Source organism: Dendropsophus ebraccatus, chromosome 15 (genome assembly GCF_027789765.1).
Source record: "Dendropsophus ebraccatus isolate aDenEbr1 chromosome 15, aDenEbr1.pat, whole genome shotgun sequence".
In the NCBI taxonomy this organism is placed as follows: domain Eukaryota; kingdom Metazoa; phylum Chordata; class Amphibia; order Anura; family Hylidae; genus Dendropsophus; species Dendropsophus ebraccatus.
In genome coordinates, this window is record NC_091468.1 from 9,964,385 (window position 1) to 9,984,505 (window position 20,121).

Here is a 20,121-nt window from a genome sequence, read left to right on the forward strand (position 1 = left end):
ATGGCATCTGGCCCGCAGGCTGTCCTCATTTACCTAAACAATGGAACTTGTTAATTGGTTTAGTGGTGAAATGTCTTGGGATGTATAAAGCTGCAGTACAATGTCAGGTATATCATTCTCATTAAGTACCTATTGACAGCGGCACATTAGCATAATGAATTGTGTACACACCTTCACCAAACATATGCTGCTAAACAAGCGCTCACACCACAGCAAGGTAGAATAGAAGGCTGCCACTACATGGTTACGCCACTTTAGACTGCATATTCACCATCATAATGTTGTAACCTAATGATGGACGGCCAAGTCGCTCTGTCGCCCTAGCCTTAGGTTTAAAGGGGTTTTTCACCTCAATGTTTTCCAGATCAACTGGTGTCAGAAAGTGCCAGAGATTTGTAATTCACTTCTATTAAAAATCTCCAGTCTTCCAGTACTTATCAGCCGCTGTACATCCTGCAAGAAGTAGTGTATTTTTTCCAGTCTGGCACAGTGCTCTCTGCTGCCACCTCTGTCCATGTCAGGAACTGTCCAGAGCAGCAGCAAATCCTCAGAAAACCTCTCCTGCTCTCCAGACTGGAAAGCATACACCCCTTCCTGCAGGACATACAGCAGCTGATAATTACTGGAAGACTTGAGATTTTACTAATAGAAGTAAATTACAAACCTCTGGCACCAGTTGATTTGAAAGAATTTTTTTTGTTAACAACCCCTTTAAGCAATACTACATTTGTTTTTGCCCTCCTATATAAAACCTATGTGATGTCTCCATAACAAAACGACATTCAGCTCTGCTACATATAAAAAAGGTTCAGTATGGCTGCATCTGAAACACTTAGCTCATCAAAACTCAATCTGACAAATCCAGCTCTACTGCAGGAGAAAAAACTCAGCACAGCTACAACTAACAAAATCAGCTCTTCCACATTTAAAGGAGAAGTCCTGTGAAAATTTTTATTAAAGTATTGTTTTGCTCCCCAAAAGTTATACAAATCACCAATATACACTTATTACGGGAAATGCACATAAAGTACCTTTTTCCCTGCACTTACTACTGCATCAAGGCTTCACTTCCTGGATAACATGGTGATGTCATTTCCTGGATAACATGGGGATGTCACTTCCTGGATAACATGGTGATGTCACTTCCTGGATAACACGGTGATGTCACTTCCTGGATAACATGGTGATGTCACTTCCTGGATAACATGGTGATGTCACTTCCTGGATAACATGGTGATGTCACTTCCTGAATAACATGTGATGTCCCTTCCTGGAAACATGGTGATGTCATGACCTGACTCACAGCTGTGCGGCTGTGGCAGCTGGAGAGGATGATGGCAGAGGGATGCTCAGTGTCCCTCCAGTTTCCTGTGTCCCTCAGTGTCCCCCTGCCATCATCCTCTCCAGCAGCCACAGCCCGCACAGCTCTGGGAGTCGGGTGGTGACATCACCATGTTATCCAGGAAGTGACATCACCATGTTATCCAGGAAGTGACATCACCATGTTATCCAGGAAATGACATCACCATGTTATCCAGGAAGTGACATCACCATGTTATCCAGGAAGTGACATCACCATGTTATCCAGGAAGTGACATCACCATGTTATCCAGGAAGTGACATCACCATGTTATCCAGGGAGTGAAGCCTTGATGCAGTAGTAAATGCAGGGAAAAAAAGCACATTATAAGCATTTTCCATAATAAGTGTATATTGGGGATTTGTATAACTTTTGGGGGACAATACAATACTTTAATAAAAAATTTTGCCGGACTTTTCCTTTAACAAACCCATTACTGCATTACCGGTGACACTCATTTCACACTGCACAAACCCAGCTCTGTTAGGTGAGACACATGACATATTCAGCTCTACTAAACCTGAGGAACTCAACTCTGCTACGTGTGACAAACTCAGCACCGCTACACCCGCCGACCTCAGTTCTGCTTCATTTCCAGTCCTGCTTTACCCGACAAGTTCAATTCTGTCACACCTGACAAATTCAGCTCTTCTACACGCGACAGCCTCAACACTGCTACACCTGTCAAATTCATCTCCGCTGCGTCTGATAAACCCGGCTCTGCTACGTCTGTAGACTTCAAAACACACGGCATGACGAGCAGCCAAGGAAAATTAGCCTTTGCTGTCAAGCAATGTTCTTGTGTTGCTTTCTGGCAGTCACAGATGAAAGTGCTGACTGCTGCTTTCTGGGCTGTGATGCTGGAACCAGGCGGCCATGCTATCTGCCCTCACACCAAGAAAAACACTTAATTGAAGTAGAAGTTGTGTTTTTGTGATATCTTTTCAAGTCGTCATGTCCTATTCAGCCGCCTCTTTTGTCTCTGTCAGTGCGGGAGTCCCTGTAGCTTTTCCGAGCTGTCAGGGAATTGCACTGTACACTAACCTGCTCAGTACTAAGGAGGTAATGCATCTTTCTAGCCTGGTGTTCCTTCACACGCTCCGCACTCTCCAAATCTTTCTTCATTTTTTCTTTATTTCTCATTTCGGCGTATTCCTCCAATTCTTTCCTGCAAGAGGCAGACACATAAAATAACAATAATAATAATACAATAATAGTACACATAATATTATATAATAACACACTATAGCAATATAAAAGATACGAAACTAAATAGCAATAGAGTAATAATAATACATAGGCTATGTTTACACAACGTCAAAAATAAAGAAGAGGCGGCCGATTTTCATATTTAAAATAACGTCCGTTTTTGCTGCGATCGAACTGACTGCAATGGCAATGCATTGAAGTCAATGGAAAGACGGACGTCCAATGCACACAATGCATTGAATGAAGGACGTTTTTACTGCGGACGTCCAAATTAATGATCATGATTATTATTATCAGACGTCTTTTGCAAACAGCGGGCGTTTTGTATTTGTTGCTCACACACAGTTTTTCTTTTCTCACTGTTCTTTCTCCGTTTTTACTATTAATTTCAATGGACTTTTCAATTAAGCCGCATCCAAAGGGCAATTAGTAACCAAACTAGTATAATGTACCAGCAGCACTAAGGGGAGGCCAGGCTGCAAAACAATGTCCGTTATTTTAGACTCAAAATGACAGACGTAATTTTAAACGGAGCTGAAAAAACATTGTGTGAACATAGCCTATATCTGTGTTTGTATATATATATATCTATATATACTGTATATATATATATATACTACCGCTCAAAAGTTTGGGGTCACCCATCCAATTTAGTGTTTTCCATGAAAAGTCACACTTCTTCACCACCATACATTGTGAAATGAATAGAAAATAGAGACAAGACATTGACAAGGTTAGAAATAATGATTTGTATGTGAAATAACATTGTTCTTACATCGCACTTTGCTTCCGTCCCAGAATCCTCCTTTTGCAGCAATTCCAGCATTGCACACCTTTGGCATTCTAGCTATTAATCTGTTGGGGTAAGCTGGAGAAATTGCCCCCCCACGCAATACGTTTGAGTTTCTTGATGTCTTGGTTGAAGCCTCACCCCAAGGTTTGACCACCACTGTCTTCCGTAAAAAGACTGCTGGTAACTCTTTATTACACTTTGGCAGTTCTCATCCACCACAGATTAAAAGGTCAATACCCTTTAGCCAAATGTTGCGGTTAAAACGTATTAATAGTACAGAAGCCGGGTTCCAGCAACAAGCTAATAATCTTAAGGCCCGTTTACTAGATAGAGGCTACCCTGCCCACCTTCTAGAAGAGGCACTCGCCAGGGCTAATACTCTCCCTAGAACCTCTCTTTTGTCCGCTAAGACCCCGAGACAGTCTAGGAAGTCCTTTGACCCTAGTAATAAAAGGTTTACATTCGCATTGCAGAATAGCAACCAGAATGACATGGTGACCAACATTATTAAAAAACACTGGTTTTTGTTGCAACATGACAGTGACCTTAAGGACGTGGTTGACCGTAAGCCCCTAATCACTTTCAAAAAAAGTACCACTATTGCTGACTCTTTGACTGAGAGTAGGGCCACCCAGAATAGGAGTTGGCTTGATCGCAGCTTGCCGGAAGGCAACAAGCGATGTGGCACTTGTCATTACTGCCCCCAAATGTTAAACAAAGCTTATGTTAACCTTGGGGGCAGTGAATGTTACGTCCGTGACTTTATAACTTGTAGAACGACTCACGTCGTTTATGCCATCCTTTGCCCGTGCGGCAGGTACTATGTTGGTAAAACTAAACGTCCATTGTGGACACGTTTTAAGGAGCATCAGTACTCTGTCCGCACGGGTAAGGGTGTCCCTAGGCTAATTGATCCCATTCGCACCGCCCACGATGGCGACACAAAGTCGTTAAGGTTTATTGGCTTACAACGAGTGGGTCCCCCCAGTAATGGGGAAGATAGATTAAAAGTTCTCCTGAAGCGAGAAACCCGATGGATTCTACGCTTAGACGCTACCGGGCCAAGCGGCCTTTATGAGAGGAACGATTTAAATACTTTACTGTAACTGATATCCGTGTCTATCTGGGTTAGTTGTTTACTTTTTTTCTTTTTGTCCTTTGTAACAACTTTATTGTTTGTCTTTCAATAACTTTATTGTCAACTGCATTGTTACTTAAGCACCTCCCCTGCACGTACAGGGCGTTCCTAGCCCGACGAAGCGCCAACTGAAGGCGTGAAACATTTGTTGCTCCTGCTGAACACACCTGCTTTGCCATCTCCCCTCTCCCCGCCTAGTCATTCTGATGTATCGGAAATAAACCACTTGCAGCTTCAGCCCGGTGAGTGCGAGACTCTGTTTCTTGACCTTGCATCATATATCCTGCTTTATTTTGCCTCTGCACCGCCGCTCTATGGTTCGGATACAGTTTGCTTGCCCTAGATCCTAGTCCCAGGAGTCCTATATTGGGTGTACCCCACAGTTAGTGCTGGCCGGAATTCTCACCACGCCATCTAGCTATTAATCTGTTGGGGTAAGCTGGAGAAATTGCCCCCCACGCTTCTAGAAGCAGCTCCCACAAGTTGGATTGGTTGGATGGGCACTTCTGGCGTACCATACGGTCCAGCTGCTCCCACAACAGCTCAATGGGGTGGTGATCTGGTGACTGCGCTGGCCACTCCATTACCTATGATAGAATACCAGCTGCTGCTTCTGCTGGAAATAGTTCTTGCACAATTTGGAGGTGTTTAGGGTCATTGTCCTGTTGTAGGATGAAATTGGCTCCAACCAAGCGCTGTCCACTAGGTATGGCATGGCGGTGCAGAGTGATAGCCTTCCTTATTCACAATCCCTTTTACCCTGTACAAATCTCCCACCTTACCAGCACCAACCCCAGACCATCACATGACCTCCACCATGCTTAACAGATGGCGTCAGGCATTCTTCCAGCATCTTTTCATTTGTTCTGCGTCTCACAAACGTTCTTCTTTGTCATCCAAACACCTCAAACTTGGATTCATCCGTCCACAACACTTTTTTCCAGTCTTCCTCTGCCCAATGTCCGTGTTCTTTTGCCCATCTTAATCTTTTTCTTTTATTGGCCGGTCTCAGATATGGCTTTTTCTTTGCCACTCTGCCCTGAAGCCCAAAATCCCGCAGCCGCCTCTTCACTATAGATATTGACAATGGTGTTTTGCGGGTACTATGTAATGAAGATTCCAGTTAGGGACCTGTGAGGCGTCTGTTTCTCAAACTAGAGACTCTAATGTGCTTATCTTCTTGCTTAGTTGTGCAACGCGGCCTCCCACTTCTTTTTCTACTCTGGTTAGAGCCTGTTTGTGCTGTCCTCTTAAGGGAGTAGTACACACCGTTGTAGGAAATCTTCAATTTCTTAGCAATTTCTCGCATGAAATAGCCTTCATTTCTAAGAACAAGAATAGACCGTCGAGTTTCAGATGAAAGTTCTCTTTTTCTGGCCATTTTGAGCGTTTAATTGACCCCACTAATGTGATGCTCCAGACACACAATCTGCTCAAAGGAAGGTCAGTTTTGTAGCTTCTGTAACGAGCTAGACTGTTTTCAGATGTGTGAACATGATTGCACAAGGGTTTTCTAATCATCAATTAGCCTTCTGATCCAATGAGCAAACACATTGTACCATCAGAACACTGGAGTGATAGTTGCTGGAAATGGGCCGCTATACACCTATGTAGATATTGCACCAAAAACCAGACATTTGCAGCTAGAATAGTCATTTACCACATTAGCAATGTATAGAGTGTATTTGTTTAAAGTTAGGACTAGTTTAAAGTTATCCTCATTGAAAAGTACAGTGCTTTTCCTTCAAAAATAAGGACAATTCAATATGACCCCAAACTTTTGAACGATAGTGTATATTTATTTATTTAATAAAACTAATAATATTTAAACACAATAGATTCTACAGCACCATCGAAGGAGATTTAGATTTTTACTAACAATGAAGGGATTCTTTAGTGTAAGAGCAGTGAGACTGTGGAAGATTATGGAGGCGGTCATGGTGAACTCAACAGAAGAGTTTTAAAGGGGCCCAAATGAATTTTTGTAACATTTACAGGTTATAGTCACAGGGGTCTCGTAACCAGGGATTTACTCTGATTTGGGGTCCCAATGAAATGGATTTTTCTCCCGCCTTATTCTGGATTAACACTGCAGGGTTATAGGCTGAACCAAATAGCTGTATTTTTTGTCTGTTTTTGTTTAAATGGGTGTTTCGACATTTTTTTTTAAATTTCAAATGAACTGGTGCCTTAAAGTGTCAGAGATTTGTAATTTACGTCTATTAGAAATTCTCAAGCCTTACAGTACTTATCAGCTGCTGTATGTCCTGCAGGAAGTGGTGTATTCTTTCCAGTCTGACACAGTGCACCCTGCTGCCATCTCTGTCCATGTCAGGAACTGTCCAGAGCAGAAGAGGTTTTCTATGGGGATTTGCTACTGCTCTGGACAGTTCCTAACATGGACAGAGGTGGCAGCAGAGAGCACTTTGTCAGACTGGAATGAATGCACCACTTCCTGTGGGACATACAGCAGCTGATAAGTACTGGAAGACTGGAGATTTTTTTATAGAAGTAAATTACAAATCTCTGACACTTTCTGGCTCCAGTTTATTTAAAAGGAAAAAAAATGGTCAACAACCACTTTAACAAGCTATACTACTGTTCGTTATTATGCTGGTTGGAGTTCAAGATATATAATTAGACAAAAAAAAAATATTCACCATATGGCTGCCCCACAGACCATAGGGATGGCACATAGCCTTGGCAGCTTCATGGTATAGAAGTGTACCACCAAGCTTCCTCCCATATACAGATGTGAAGTAATAAAAACAACAATAATAATAATAACAACAATAATGATAATAATAATAACAATAGTAATGATAATACAAGAAGCCGGATGCATCTCCTTGCAAAGCAAAGAAAGCCAATGAAGTTTCCCAGACAACACAGTATTTGCTATGGGGCAGAATGGGCAGAAGATCTTGGGTCAATTAACATCGCTCAGATTTGTTCCTCAGAAGCCGCTCGTCTCATTAACCTTTGCTAGAAACACTGGAACCTCGCCCATTGATGCGTATAGATTTAATTAAGTGTTAATACCCGATGGCCAGGTCTTTACCATGAGTTACGGACTGCGGGTGTACAGTAGTTATTCGCCCTAAGCCAAGATGAGATTTGGCTGAATTATTTGCCCTTCAGAGAGATTAGTTGTATTGCACTCTCCATAGAGTGTGTTTAATGGTGTAACCTTCTGCGGGAACCTGACGAGTAATTTACTATCACACCCATCTCTATCTGATGGCTCCAAATACAGATGGACAAAGGATTCCATCCCGTACAGGTCTATGGGGGACAAAGGGAACGGCTGGGAATTTAGGATTCTATCGGGGGATCTCATATATATATACACTGATATGTGATATATATATACCCTGATATGTGATAAATATACACTGATATGTGATATATATACACACTGATATGTGATATATATATATATATATATATATATACACTGATATGTCATAAATATACACTGATATGTGATATATATATATACACTGATATGTGATATATATACACTGATATGTGATATATATATATACACTGATATGTGATATATATACACTGATATGTGATATATATACACTGATATGTGATAAATATACACTGATATGTGATATATATATATATATACACTGATATGTCATAAATATACACTGATATGTCATAAATATACACTGATATGTGATATATATACACACTGATATGTGATAAATATACACTGATATGTGATAAATATACACTGATATGTGATATATATATACACTGATATGTGATAAATATACACTGATATGTGATATACACTGATATGTGATATATATATACACTGATATGTGATAAATATACACTGATATGTGATAAATATACACTGATATGTGGGATATATACACTGATATGTGATATATATACACTGATATGTGATAAATATACACTGATATGTGATAAATATACACTGATATGTGATAAATATACACTGATATGTGATATATATATACACTGATATGTGATAAATATACACTGATATGTGATAAATATACACTGATATGTGATATATATATACACTGATATGTGATAAATATACACTGATATGTGATAAATATACACTGATATGTGATAAATATACACTGATATGTGGAATATATACACTGATATGTGATATATATACACTGATATGTGGAATATATACACTGATATGTGATATATATACACTGATATGTGATAAATATACACTGATATGTGATAAATATACACTGATATGTGATATATATACACTGATATGTGATAAAAATACACTGATATGTGGGATAAAATGAATGCGCTTTGTTTGATAGATGACTATGCAGGGGGTCTGCTATGTGGGACCCCCAGGATCAGGAGAACAAAAGGACCTCCATACTGATCTACCGCTATATGCCCTTCTCTATTGTTTCTTACAGTATGGGGGAAACTACAGGAACTACTGGGGGAAAGTGCTGCGGCCCCTTTATTATCAGGAATGGTGGGGGTCCTAGAGACCAATTATGGACCAAATCTCTATCTATCTATCTATCTATCTATCTATCTATCTATCTATCTATCTATCTATCTATCAATCATCTATCTATCTATCTCCTATCTATCTATCTATCTATCTATCTATCTATCTATCTCCTATCTATCTATCTATCTATCTATCTATCAATCATCTATCTATCTATCTCCTATCTATCTATCTATCTATCTATCTATCTATCTCCTATCTATCTATCTATCTATCTATGATATCTATCTATCTCCTATCTATCTATCTATCTGTCTGTCTATCTATCTATCTATCTATCTATCTGTCTGTCTGTCTGTCTGTCTGTCTGTCTATCTGTCTGTCTATCTATGCAAAAAAGGGGTCCGTGGAGCCTCAGTTACGAGTTCTCTCCCTGAGTTCAGTGATTGTTGTGTTTTGTTTATCTATCTATCTATCTATCTCCTATCTATCTCCTATCTATCTATCTATCTATCTATCTATCTCCTATCTATCTATCTATCTATCTATCTATCTATCTCCTATCTATCTATCTATCTATCTATCTATCTCCTATCTATCTATCTATCTCCTATCTATCTATCTATCTATCTCCTATCTATCTATCTATCTATCTATCTATCTATCTATCTATCTATCTATCTCCTATCTATCTATCTCCTATCTATCTATCTATCTATCTATCTCCTATCTATCTATCTATCTCCTATCTATCTATCTATCTATCTATCTATCTATCTATCTATCTATCTCCTATCTATCTATCTATCTATCTATCTATCTATCTATCTATCTATCTCCTATCTATCTATCTCCTATCTATCTATCTATCTCCTATCTATCTCTATCTATCTATCTATCTATCTATCTATCTATCTATCTATCTATCTATCTATCTATCTCCTATCTATCTATCTATCTCCTATCTATCTCTATCTATCTATTATCTATCTATCTATCTATCTCCTATCTATCTATCTATCTATCTATCTATCTCCTATCTATCTATCTATCTATCTATCTATCTATCTATCTCCTATCTATCTATCTCCTATCTATCTATCTATCTATCTATCTATCTATCTATCAATATCTCTGTTTTTGAGTATTTTTCTGGTGATATTTTCTGTTTTTTTTGCTGCATGTAATGTGTGCCAAAAATGTTTCACATGCGGACATCACCATCATTTTCTGAAAGTTGGTCATTGTAAGTTTGTTTTTCTTACTTTTGTTTCCTTTTTCCCATTGTGGCGGCAATGAAGGTTTATGTGTGTTTTTTATATATAACTTTTCTCGGCCATATTGCTGCTTTTTCTAATACAAGAAATGCAAGCAAGTTCCTGTCTATTTTTTAGATTATTTGGACAAATATTTAGTCTGCAGACAGATCAAGGTGACCCCGATGCACCAAAACTTACCGGCCATGTGCCAAACTAATAAATCCATTCAGATTAGTGATGTTAGACATTGTCCCTGCACTCTGAAGCCTGTCCTGATCAGGTCCTGGATCCTGGTCCTGGACCTGAATAACAGTCCTGTTCAATCCAATGCAGAAATTCCAGGCTGACCCTCTTATTGATGTGATCCGCTGTAAGTTTATCCCAAGTCATTGGGACTAATCGTCAGCTTTTTTTGTTAGTATCTGTGAAAATAATAGCACCCTACCTACAGTATCTCTGCAGCCATTTTTTTTACCCAGGCCAATCATTTGCACATAGTTATACATGACGTGTGACCAGGGCCAAATAGCTCTCTAGATATTTGTAGAGTGGAATTGCACAGAGACCTAAATGAAGAAACCATGTTGCCTGTACTGTCTAGAATAGGGATGGGGAACCTTCGGCCCTCCAGCTGTTGCAAAACTACAATTCCCATCATGCCTGGACAGCAGAAGCTTTAGCATTGACTGTCCAGGAATAATGGGAATTGTAGTTTTACAACAGCTGAAGGGCCAAAGGTTCCCCATCTCTGGTCTACAATATAAGGATTGTACCGTAGCTAATTTGGTGACGGGTGACATTATTGGCACATTGGACCTTCATCTCTGTTTCTTTCGATTGATTCGGTCAGTGCCCCCGACGCATGGCCATCTTGTGTCTGGAAAATTGACTATTTATTGACCTGAACACATGAGAGTCTTGTAGACTGTGTAGACCTTTAAAGGGAACCAATCACGCTAAAAACGGTCATAAAGCTAAGGAAACGTGCTGCTACATCACCCAGCATGCTTCCCAAACATACCCCTGTAGCCTGGTTCCCGTGTACATATAAACCACAAACTTAGTTTAACAATCTCCCGCGCTGTATTTAAATTACCAGCTAAGTAGTCATCTGGGTGGGTTCAGGCGCTGTAATCACGCCCCTCTGGGCATGTTGTAAAGTGCTGCATGCTGATGTCACCCGGGGGTCGTTATTGCATGCTGGCCACGCCGACATCTTTACTACACCGCGCATGCGCAGTACAGCAGCATCATCTCCCGGTGTACTGCGCATAATCGCAGAAATGCGAAAACCAGGAAAAGACAACATTGCTGCACATGCACTGCCCCTTGGTTGGATGGTTGGATGGTGCTTGCACAAGACAGAGACATGTACATGATAAGAAGAAAGGGTGATGGAGGATACAAGTGGGTCAGCAGGCAGTGATTATGAGGGATTAGATAGACATGCTTGGACTTTAGCAGTGCTGGGGAACACCCTCTTGGCACTTTAGCCTAATAGCAGATAATGACATGGCGGATGTCAATGAATTGGACCTCTACTGTGATACTACACACAGCCTATGTCTGTTTCCCAGTGCACACCACATTAGCGGACCATATGGCAGCTAGAGAATAAGGGCCCTATTACACAAAGCGATAATCAGCCTAATGAGGCTTGATTCGGCCGATCATCGTTCCGTGTAAAAGAGACAACGATCAGCTGATGAAACGATCATCGGTTGGTCTTTCTTTAGGTACAGACCTAAAATCATCGGGTGTCAGGTGCACATGGCTACGTGTAATAGTGATGTGCAGCCGATGGTCGGTGACTGTTAAAAAAAAAAAAAAAGCTTCTACATACCAGTCCACACTCCCTGACCCCCCCCTAGCTTTGGCCCGCTCCTTGCAGTGTCTGAAGTGACAGGCTGCTCAGCCAATCACTGCCCACGGCACTGTCCTGGTGATTGGATGAGCGGCCTTTGACTTTACACAGTGCCTGGAGCGGGTCAAAGTTAGCAGGACGTGAGGAAGCGCGGACAGGTATGTAGGAGTTTATTTTTATACAGGGGCTGCATGGACATCACTAACGATATCCGTGCAGCCCTTTCTGCCCGAATATCAAGCAGTGTATGGGCTTAGTAGGCAAGCACCAATCTTTGGGATGGGCACTTGCTGACAGAAAGTCATTGGGCCATGTAATAGGGCCCTAAGGCCCCTGGAGACACAGGGGGTCCAGCTCTGGTTGGTACCATCCACAGATCCTTAGCAAAATTTACCTCTCCAGAACTTCCTTGTCAACAAAATAAAAGTAAAAATAGGCCAAGGGCCATGGAAGAGGAAACAAACATGATGTCCTTTCGACTAGAGATGATCGAACAGCGCTGATGTTTAGGTTCGTACGAACTCGAACCATCGGTATTTGATTCCCGCAGTCTTTCCGTTCCATGAGTAAGATGGAGACAGCCCGAGTCCCACCTAGAAAATAGAAATACAGCCTGGGCCATAGGTTTTATTACTGTTTTCCAGACGGGACTTGGGCTGTCTCCACCTTCCTCATGGAACAAGCGCTAAACATTAGCGCAGTTCGATCATCTCTACTTCCGACCTGGGTGGCCAAGATTGGCTTAACAATAAGAGCTTGTTTTGAGCTTTGGAAAAGATGTTTCTTAACACTAAGCTTTCTCTGCTAGATATTATTATATTGCATTGGTCCTGTATACTCTGATGTCATGCTCTCACCATGAAGACAACCCTTGTCTATATGCTCTACTAGCACATATGGACATCATAGATGGGGGTCGTCCACTTGAGGCTTCTTGTCTATGACCCAGAATAGAAAGTCTCTCTATACAACCGCCATGTAACGCCACTGCAGGGAGACACCAGGCTAGGCTTCTCCTAGCAACGTCAGCAGTTTGCAGGCTGCTCCATAATATAAGAGACAACCCCTCTAAATGAAACACATTCCCATATTAATAGATCCTATTTGCCGACTCAGTGTTTCTTATGGAAAACTGATCGCCGCCTAATTAGGAAATATAATTCTGAAATGTTTTTTTTTTCCCCCGGTATTGATAGAACCTTGAAATAGATTTTCCAAAATACTGAGTGCAATGTATGCCGCATGTCCCCGGAGTCCATGATAATTGTCCTATTAGATGACAATGTATAAATATATAAGAGATATGGAAGAGGCGCGATTATTCTCTAATACTTAGCATGGTGGAGTCACAATGTGCGGCTCCACTAGCTAAGCTGGCAGCCCGGTGCTGTGACCTCCCCGACCTGCGCTTCAAGGCTATTATTAATCGCTAAGTTAACAGGTAAAGCCAAACAAATTTGTTTCCGCTGAAAGGATCTCTATCTGTGTCGGAAAATTTGTGCTGCACCAAACAAACCTCATTAGCTGTGTCCACTTTTTGACAAAGAACCAAGGGAATGGCGAGACTGATGACCTTCTCCCGTCCTTAGGTAAGGGATTTTAGAGGTCGGCGTTCACCAAAGGAGGAGAAGAACTTTACTAATGAAAGGAGCTGCGTATAACAAGTGCAAATAATGGACCGCTAATATGTGACCCTAAAAGATGGACACATGCAACTGATATCAAAGCAAATCCTCCATACTTGTAGGGTAGACATCAACACCTAATAAAATAAATAAATTATACAGGTGGTATTATAGTAGTTACATTCCTGTATATAGGGAGCAGTAATATAGTAGTTATATTCCTGTATATAGGAGCAGTATTATAGTAGTTATAGCAGCAGTATTATAGTAGTTATATTCTTGTACATAGGAGCAGTATTATAGTAGTTATATTCTTGTATATAGGAGCAGTATTATAGTAGGTATATTCTCGTATGTAGGAGAAGTATTATAATATATATATATATATATATATATATATATATATATATATATATAAATATATAGTGTAAGTGTTATCATTCTGAACAATCTTACAGAAATTGATTATGAATGAGGAAACTCCATTACTGGTGGATGAGACATTGTATCAGAAATAACCATAATATTTTTCTACTTTAATAAATACCCCTTTGATTTCTTACCCTTTTACAAATTATCAGTCAGACAATCCACAAAGAGAAAAGAAAAGATCTATGATGTTCAGTAAAATTCTACACATTTCTTGATTCTAAAAGGGGAAAACAACAGAAAAGCCAGTGGACATTGATGGGAATGTAATGACACTTCACTATGGGACCCTCCGTCACCTGACAGGGTGGAAGTCATTATTTAGATTAATTGCTGGGGGATCTAGGCCATGATCTGCAGATGGGGCAGAGGTCATTGCTGTCCAACCTCTCCCAAGACGGGGTCCATATAAATCTCTCATATCCACTCACTGCTCATCAAAATTTATTAATTGTACAAGACCAATGTGTTCTGAGAGCATGGAGATGGCGTCAACCGCTTAATGGCCGCATTGTTTCTCTATACATTTCCTCCATGCATGAAGCAAAGCTACAAGTGCGGAGGAGACACAGGACAAACTCCTCAGCCTTCATGTACATTGGTGAACTACTTTTTTTTTAACCTGAATGTCCTTGTTTATCAAGGTCAATCGGTCATTTTTAGCCTTTTCTTGTGATTTCTATTGCAGTCTTTGTTGGCTTTCCTGAGCAAAGAATAAGTTATATGGGTATAACTATGGGATGGAAATTCTGCTGGAAAATCCATCTTATTTTCATATCGAATTTACGCTTAATGTATTGCGCAGTGTCAACATTTCTGTAGGCAATAAAATCACTGTAAATGTGGAATTATTGCACAATTTGACATTGATGTTGATAGGGAAATTTATCAATTTATCCACCCAGAGTCTGAATCACTTAAAATCTGCCCAGGAGTCTCAAGATTCGCTCATCTCTATGCTGTTACCTAAATTAACTCCATATTTGACATTTCCAAAATCTTGATTTAAACAATAGATTATCTTCGGTGGACACATTCTCTTCCTTTCCTAGGACTATTTTTTCAATGGCAGCTCCAGCGCCTGGATCCATCCTCAAAAGGCAGATATGCTAAACCAGAGCGCGTCAATAGCCATTCTAAGCTGGAGGGGCCTGCCCTCGTAGACTACTATATGGCTTAAGACCCGGCAAGTACCAACATGGGAAACTAGCTGAGAATCCCAGGTGCCGCTGACTCTCTTTGCAATGGCAAGTCCTTTCCTCAAAAGGCAGCAACGCTTGAGCAGAGGCAGCCACGCTCAACCAGAGGCAGCCACGCTCGACCAAAGGCAGCCACGCTCCACCAGAGGCAGCCACGCTCCACCAGAGGAAGCCATGCTCGACCAGAGGCAGCCATGCTCGACCAAAGGCAGCCACACTCAACCAGAGGCAGCCAAGCTCGACCAGAGGCAGCCAAGCTCGACCAGAGGCAGCCACGCTCGACCAGAGGCAGCCACGCTCGACCAGAGGCAGCCACGCTTGAACAAAGGCAGCCACGCTTTTACCAATGGGATCAGTACAATGAAGAACACATAACACTCTTGTCAGTGTCACAGTGACCTTCATTATTTAAGACCTTTGGCTGGTCCATATGATTGGCTGTACCTGGTACTGCAGTTCAGTTTCAAGTAAGACACTCGGATATGTTTTCCAGAACAAAGACTGAATGGAATTTCGATAGCTGAAGGCTTGTCATAGCTGTGGTTCGAAAGACCATCTCTGACTTGCCTCCGTCTCTTTCAATCTACCCATATACTTACATGCTGTGCTCTGAATAGGAAGCAGGGAGTATGCCACTGCCAGACACCTCTGCACCTTCAGAGTGGCAGTCTAGCTCCTAAGAACAAGAGAATCCAGTATGTTGAAATACAATCACAGACAGAACGATCCTTCTCTCCCCCAACATCTGCCTCTAGGGGAGAGGTGAGAGGCCTCCATTCCCATTAGATGGTCAGCACATCCTAACAATTGGTGTCCCATAGACCACAAGTCTCATCCGGACATTTGGAAAATTGACCATACATTCTATGACGCCTTCCTGTTTTGACCAGTAGACGATAGGCAGCTGACATAGAGCCCAAGTGAAGGCTAAAAAAAGCACTAGGACCATTCTTGTTGGATTCAGGATATAGAAACCAAACAATCCCCTCATACTAGGGTAATGTTCTGCAGAGAAGAAAGACTGGTGTCCTGACCTCATGCTATGCATCATGGTCAGAGCAGTGCCATCCCACCAGTCTCCGTGTCATCCTAATGTCTATGTGTCCGCTGCTCTTCATTGTGATGTTTGTGACACACGAGCCACCTCAATAACACGGCCGGCTTCCTCACTCACTGATCAATCTTAATTTTATGCTTAAGTGAGATTAAAATGGAGCAGCTTCTATTTAGTTTAATACAACCTGGAAGCCTATTACGTGCTGTAAGTTATCAAACCCAAATTACCGGTCGATTAGCTGAAGGACTGAGGGTCATGTAAAGCAGGAGAGCAGCTAACAACTCTGAAAAGCCCGGACGACAATCCCGTAATGACCTGCGCGGAGCTCGGAGACTACCTCCCAATGCCTTTGGGCTATGCCGCCCCTTTCTGAATTTGCCCTTCAGACTTGGGGTGGGATGGAAAAGTCAGTGTTGTAGTCTTATAGTATTAGATATTATATCAGCAAAGAGCAGAATAGCAAGTACTGTAATGGATTGAGAAGGGAGGCTGCACAACGTTTGGTAAAAGTGTTACCTACTTTGAAGAGCTCTTAGAGGTAAACCAAGTGCGCAGATGTAGCAGAGCTAAGTATGTTAGAGAACTGTTCTGTAATCCTATAAAAAAACTAAAGGGGGATAGTTTCTTGGTGAGGAAAGTCAAAAGTCTTCTAGGCCATCTGCAGGAAAGAAGATGAGTTTCCAACTGGTGGGGATCTGATAGCTGGGACCCCAAATATTAATGAGAATGGTGGCTCTGTGTCTCACCCGCGTGAATGGAGTGGTGGTTAGACATCCATTCCTTTCAATTCTACAGTTCTTGTAGCAAAGGGATGAGTGTCTTAAATGTGAAAACGCCTATCAACCACAATGCACCTTGAGCAGGTGACCATATGGACATAGAGTCTTATCCAGGCATGATCACTAACAAGAAGATGCACACGGGATGTGGGTAATACACCCTTCCCACCATGCAGGAAGGGTTTAAAGGGGTCCTCCTGCTGCAGACAAGTGGATAATTTCCAGAAGTCTGGGTTCCATATCAGTTTTATAAAAGGGGTCATTCCCCATTAGAGGGGTTCTCGCATCATGAAACCTAATCCTCTATTTACAGGATAGGGAATAATTGTCGGATTGCGGGGGACTGACTGCTGGAACCCCCTTGAGAATGGGGACCCAGGTCTCAGTGTTTTGTTATTCCTGGCGGTTCCCATAGAGAATGCAGTTCCCATGCAAACACATGACCGCCACTCTGATCTGACGGGAAAATCAGATCCCCATTGTTGAGATTGTGGGGTCTACTGATCAGACACTTTTTTCCAATCCTAATGATGGGACAACCTCTTTACGGCTTATACTCGACCCGCAAGAACTGTCAGTGTTTATGGGAGCTGCATACAGCGCTGGATTAATAATAATAATGCTTTTATTTGTATAGTGCACACAGATTCCGCAGCACTTTACATATCTCTGGCAGTTCCCCTTTATAAAGAATAGAGCGGCAATACACACTTGTGCTCCACTCCAAACAGAGACTCACATCCCCATTCTTGTGATCACAAAGGATCCCGGCAGTAACACACTTATACACTACTCTGTGGATAGGGGATCAGTTTTAAGGCCCTATTACACGGAACCATAATCAGACGTATTCGGCCGATATCAGTCATTATGGCCGATAATCGTCCCGTGTAATAGAAGGCAAGGATCAGCCGTCATGAACGTTGATCGTTGCGGTCGTTTGTCTTTCAACATGTTATAGCAGCGATCTGTTGCCGTTGCCCGTGGAATAGGAGCGGGGGCAGCAGACCGCCGCTATCCTCTATGGGCCGCCCGACGTGTGTAATAGCTCGGGCAGCGAGCGGGGAATGACAGCTGACAGCGCTCGTTTGCTCCTCACAGTCGCCCAGTGTAATAGGGGCTTTAATGGTAGGACAACCCCTTACAGTGCCCATAGAAGCCTATGCATGAGACAGAAAATCATCCAGAAATCAGACAGAAAATCATCCATCACATTAACAGAGATGGACAGAGCTCCATACAGCAGTACTACGCAAAATGCACAAAGCCATATAGACAATGGCAACGCACTAAATTTTACAACTAATCAGGGCTTAATTGGCTGAGCTCCCATAAGGCACTGCTTCATCTTTTAATCAGCAGAAGAATTGATGTAGCTTTGAATGTGAGTGGAGAAGAAGGAGTTATGCAACAATGAGTCAGCGTAAGGGCCCTATTACATGGAACGGTTATGGCTCAAAGTAACAAAGACAACAATCAGTCAAAGAAACAATCACTGGCAGATCGTAGTATTTTACCATCGTTCAAAAATCATCTACCGCTGGACATGCATTGGTACAGGTGATAAAGATGCGCGCCTGACGCCTGATGTGAAGGTAAAAAGATAAAGATTATACTTACCTGTCCAGGCTTCCCTGGTGTTCTTCTGCTTTGTTCCAGTGTTCCGCACTCACCGCAGCTGCCTTGGGGAATTCTGATCCTTTCTCTTCAGTGACGGGCTGCTCAGCCAATCACTGGCCACAGCGTTGTCCCGTCTCAGCCAGTGATTGGCTGACCGGCCAGTACCTTCAGAGACAGGATCAGAAGTCTCTGAGGCGGCTGCATTGAGTGAGGAACAAACATAGGAACAAAGCAGTAGGACACTGGGAAGCCTGGACAGGTAAGTACATCTCTTTATTTTTACACCAAAGTAAGGAATGCCCAGACGTGTGTATATATATATATATATATATATATATATATATATATATGCCTTGCTGCACGCTAATCGAGCCATGTATCTAGTAGAGCGGCGCTCGCTTACAGCCTAATATCGGCTGTGTGAAACGGCCCTAAGAAAAGTCAAGTATTTTAGGAGTTTTCTCTAACTTTTCAGGGTCATCGTGCAGTTTTTGCTCAGTGTTACGTGGCTAAGCCATTGCTAAGCAGGGTATTTATCACTGATTAGGCTGCAGTAAAACACCTTCAAACTCCAGTAAACCCATCTCATTTATATTTCATTATCTGGAAACTCCTGTGTAACATAAATTGACTCACATGTAGTTAAGGGCTGCTTGTTGTCAGCTTTTTTACAGAGCGTAAATTAATCTTACTGTTACAGGTATCAAGCAATCACTGCCTGTCGTACATCCGAAGTGTATGTAGATGGTGCAGGGATATCTATAACCTCCGGACGCCTCTGCACGTGGAGGAATGACCTCCTATTGTTCTTCTGTATTAGACTCCACAACAATTGTGTGTGTTGTGTGCAATAACTGCCAAGATTAAATTGCACCTTAATTCCCATATTTCATCATGTGCAACTTTCCAATATACCTTGTATATCAGTTCCTTGCTGTTTTTCCGTATCTCTGCTTGCTATGAGTAGAAATACACTCCTCAAAACTGAAGAAGAAGACATTGTGAAATTATGGAAATCACTGGATAGAGTGGCAAGTTAATGATATGATTAAAAAATGATAAAATAAAAAGATAAAAAAAGAAACAAAGTATTCCAAACATCTCAATTTATTCTGTGTAGAGTATGAGCCCCATGTGGAGTCATAAACATTCCTTGGCATGCTACCAGTAAGGTTATTAAATGGGAACTCTGACCGAACTAAATTAAAAAAAACTGTCAGCCGGCAGGGGTGGAGTTACATAATAACCAAGCACTACCTACCTCTCCCTGTACCCCTGAAGCACCACCTCACCGGATCCCCGC

The 20,121-nt window shown here is 41.6% G+C and overlaps 1 protein-coding gene across 1 annotated transcript in view; it reads right to left on the bottom strand.

The window, feature by feature from the left end:
- SPATA17 (spermatogenesis associated 17) overlaps positions 1-20,121 on the bottom strand; it is a 123,823-nt gene that overhangs the window by 61,376 nt on the left and 42,326 nt on the right. Inside the window, exon 6 of the mRNA XM_069954450.1 lies at positions 2,405-2,528. Coding sequence (XP_069810551.1) covers positions 2,405-2,528 — 124 coding nt within the window. The remainder of the gene's footprint in view (positions 1-2,404; positions 2,529-20,121) is intronic.